Below are 4,441 nucleotides of genomic sequence, written 5' to 3'. Positions count from 1 at the left end.
TTTATTTTATATTTTAATATATATTTTATATTAATTAATAGTTAATTTTGATGTACAACTACTCATAAGGTTGTAATTATTATTTTCCTAATTAACCTTGTTACTTAGAATGATTTACAATTTGTACAATCTTGTTATTACTAAAAGCAAGTCTAACACAAACATTTTGACATGCAACCTAATGAAAACTCATTATTGGATCAAAAGGCAAATCTAGCAAACATTTGATTCACCATGGATGATCATAAGTAAAGAGACATATAAAACCTTGGATGAAGATAGAGTATGTGGAATGAAATCCAAAATTGTTTGAGTGATGTAGGTCTCGGCTGGTTCACTCTCTCTACCATAAAGAAAAAACACTACTTTCTGTTGCCACTTTCTTCACTGACAAAGGAATACCTGCACACCTTCCTCACACACGCACGCATACTCTCTTTCTCTCTCTCTCTCTCTAGCATTGTGGATTATGATAAGGACCCTGTCAGGGAGAGGAGAGTAGAGAGAGATTTTCAGAATAGGACACTGCACACACAAGAAGAAAACACACACATTTTTCCAACCCCATATCATACAAAGACACCAATAATAATAATAACATGAAGCCCTTATAAACCAAGCACCCTCCTCCATACCAAAAGGCACCACATACAGCAGAACAACAGAAGAAAGAAAAAAGTGATCCAAACCCCATTATTAATCTCCTTTCACTCTTTTGCTCCTTCTGCTTTTTCTTCAAGTTCTTTCCATTCTCATACAATCCAAATGGCCCCTTAAGAAATACAAATAGATCGAAGAAGAAAGAAAACACAACCACCAAGATTCTCCTCATTCATTCATTCCAACAAAAGGATCTTTACTTAGTTCCTTTTGTTCCTCCCCAAAAAAGAACACTCTTTATTTATTTTCCTTTGAACACTCTTCACCATGGACAGCTTCTACCACCACCATAACCACCACTTTGACAACAGCGACACTCACTTGCCACCTGGATTCCGATTCCACCCCACCGATGAAGAACTCATCACCTACTACCTCGTCAAGAAGGTTCTCGACAACACCTTCACCGGAAGAGCCATAGCTGAAGTTGACCTCAACAAGTGTGAGCCATGGGAGCTCCCTGGTATGTATAACAAGAACTCAAATCAAAATCAATTTTTTATCACACCCCATGTTCTAAATCCATGAAAATCTTGAAACTTTCAGAGAAAGCGAAGATGGGTGAGAAAGAATGGTACTTCTTCAGCTTAAGGGACAGGAAGTACCCAACTGGGTTGCGCACAAATAGAGCGACGGAAGCTGGGTACTGGAAAGCCACTGGAAAAGACAGAGAGATCTACAGCTCCAAGACTTGTGCTCTTGTTGGAATGAAGAAGACACTTGTTTTCTACAGAGGAAGAGCTCCCAAGGGTGAGAAGAGCAACTGGGTGATGCATGAGTATCGCCTTGAAGGCAAATTTGCCTACCATTATCTCTCTAGAAGCTCCAAGGTTAGTCATGGAATCGCTAGCTAGATTCTTTGCTTATCATGAGCCGCATGCAATAATAATCATGCTAGAGATATGGAGGCTAGTAGGGGTGATCGGAAATCTCTGGTTTTATAATTTGGTTCCGTTTATCAATGTTGATTGCTTTTTTCTTGAGGACTCTTGGTTCTTTCATTTGTACTTAGGACTACAACCGCAGGTAGGAGGGTTTCTAAGTTGCTTGCTTTTTTGATTCATAAAACTGTTAAAAAGAAGTTTGCATGGGGAGTGTAAACAATGACGCATTAATTGCAGAAAATAAAAGAAAAAATGATAAAAATGTGGGTTGTAATTACTTGCCAAAAGGTGTGCTACTAATAAGTACTAGTAACATGTATCAAAGCAGCTACTATATTGCATCATGTTATAGGGTTTTGGTTTAGCTTCCATTAATTACACTATTTTCCATAACACTGCTATCAATCTGAAAGATCCTAATCCTATACTATTAGCTTCATGCTCATTCTTCTATTATTCCATTACTTCCCATTTTTTATACCAACAAATTAATGCTTACAATTATCATTAATTTCAAAAATGTCCTATTTTTTATTTTAGGATGAGTGGGTGATTTCTCGTGTGTTCCAGAAGACAACCACCGGGGGTGGCGGTGGAGGCGGAGGCTCAGCCGTGTCAACCACCGCCGGCGGGTCCAAGAAGGCAAAAATGAGCACTTCAACCACCACTTCTACAATGAGCTTCTGCCCTGAACCAAGTTCTCCCTCTTCGGTTTACCTTCCACCACTTCTCGACTCCTCACCTTACACTACCGCCACCACCGGCTCCGTCACCTCCGCCGCCGCAGCATACGACGGCCGCCAGAGCTCCTCCTTCGACAACAACAACAACGATAGCACAAGGGAGCACGTGTCCTGTTTCTCCACAATCTCCAACAACTTTGTCAATGGGTTCTTCGATCTTGCTCCTATGGACTCCTTCGCTCGATTCCAAAGAAACAACAATGTCGGTGTTTCTGCATTCCCAAGTCTAAGGTCTCAGCAAGATAACCTTCAAATTAACCCTTTGTTTTTCTCCGCCGCAGCGGCGCAGCCTCTCCACGGCGGCGAGCTTCACGCCGCGGGGGCCTGGCCGGTGCCGGAGGATCAGAGGGTTGCCGAGGCTGCTGCCGCCGGCATGGCTTTGGGACATTCCGAGCTTGATTGCATGTGGGGCTATTGAAGTCTTTTCCCATTGACCCTTTCAAGCGTTGACTTTCATGGTTAGGATTTGACTAAGAAGTGTCTTTCTACTTTCTAATGCTTTGTTATTATTAGGGTTTATGTTAGACTTGAATTACAAGTTAGTAGTACTTTTTATGGTAGCTTATTAATTATAAGATCATTGCTAATGCTAATTATTCTATCTCTCTCTTGCTAGGGTAGTTTGAATTCGGTTATTGTAACGTGTTTGGGTGTTGAAGTTTAAATTCGGTTACTCTAATGTGTGTAATTTCTTAGGGTACTATTATTGTTATTGGAGTACAGTGTACTGTAATATAATGTATGTGGACCACTAGAAGTGTGTTGTAATTGTCTCTAATGTGTTTGGGAAGTGTGTTTTATGTGATATGTGTATTTAGTTCATAAACCATGGTGTGTGGAGTGTGGACCAGTCATGTTTTTTCTTATCTTACTTAGAACTGATTTTGTATTCTCTCTGACCTATATGTTAGTGAAATTAAATGCAATGTGTGAAGTATTATTATCAGAAAAGTGTGCTGAATCTTGTTCCCTGGTACTATATATATTGCCGTGGATCATATGTGTTGTTGTAAATTGGGTTGGTGCTACTGAAAGGTTAGTTAATTCGTTCATATAATAATAGAGTTGAATTGCTTGAATAGGACAAATTTATTTTCCTCTATTTAATAATGCCAATGCCTTGCATATCTAAAATAAAATCTTTTCTGATTAATACATCTCTTAATTATTGTGGTATATAATCTGCATTCAATATTTGCCTCAACTTTATACTAGCATTTATAATGAAATGAAAATTAAATGATTATCAGACTTCCAGACCGTACCATATATAATGCAATCTGTATAGTATAGTATTCATTAATGGAAGTACTTGAGAAATTATTTGTTAAGCAATTATAAATTCTTTTTTTTTACCTCTCAATTGTTTACAAGAGTGAGAATTTAAAAATGTTTATACGTTTTTCTACAGAAATATCTTTATTTGAATTCTTTTCACTCTTTCATCATTTTGGCGAAAATAAATTCTAATATTAAATTTTGTTTTTTTGAGGTGAAATAATGCTATTATTATCCAAGAAACTGCAATCATTTATTTACTTGATTTTGAATTATATTTTTAAGTTATTTTATTTTACCTTTTTTAAGTAAAAAAAAAAAAACCTTTTTAAAAATAACTTTTAACGGGATCAAATTAAACATAATCCAATTATTCTTCTAAAAGTATTTTTTAAGGAGGAAAAAAGAAACTAGCAAATAGAGAAGTGAGTAGATATCGCATTAAAAGTGAAGTATTATTTATTTATTTGGGATTTAAGAGAAGTGATGAATAAGGGTGAAAATAAGTCATGATGTCTGTTAAGAGCCTATACAGGTTTAGTTGTGTTTGGTTTGATCTGGCTTAGTTTGTTATATAAAAGAGTAATGCTAGAGAAACAAAAAAATACAGCTAAAATTTGTCTTATTTAATATTCATTAATTGTCGTAACAATTAATAAATGCTAAATAAGACAAATTATGACTGTTTTTGGCTAATTTTTTTTTTGTTACCAAACATTTCCGGTTATAAAATAAGTTTAGACGCACACTATTTTAAAAGTTTAAATTTGTTAATAAATTAGGCTCGTAAATTAGTCTTACAAGACTGCTAAACATTTTTAAATTTGTTAACAAATAAATAAATATATAAATATTTTTTTATAATTAAAAAATTAT

The 4,441-nt window shown here is 35.8% G+C and overlaps 1 protein-coding gene across 1 annotated transcript; it reads left to right on the top strand.

Annotated features, from left to right (window-relative positions):
- Positions 605-3,087, top strand: LOC107612030 (protein CUP-SHAPED COTYLEDON 2-like). Its single transcript, XM_016313871.2, has 3 exons — positions 605-1,123; positions 1,207-1,490; positions 2,085-3,087. The coding sequence occupies exons 1-3, from the start codon at positions 928-930 to the stop codon at positions 2,703-2,705; spliced, it is 1,101 nt and encodes a 366-aa protein (XP_016169357.1). The 5' UTR covers positions 605-927; the 3' UTR covers positions 2,706-3,087.

The sequence above is a fragment of the Arachis ipaensis genome, chromosome B08, assembly GCF_000816755.2.
Source record: "Arachis ipaensis cultivar K30076 chromosome B08, Araip1.1, whole genome shotgun sequence".
In the NCBI taxonomy this organism is placed as follows: Eukaryota; Viridiplantae; Streptophyta; class Magnoliopsida; order Fabales; family Fabaceae; genus Arachis; species Arachis ipaensis.
This window is presented reverse-complemented; position numbering and strand designations above follow the sequence as displayed.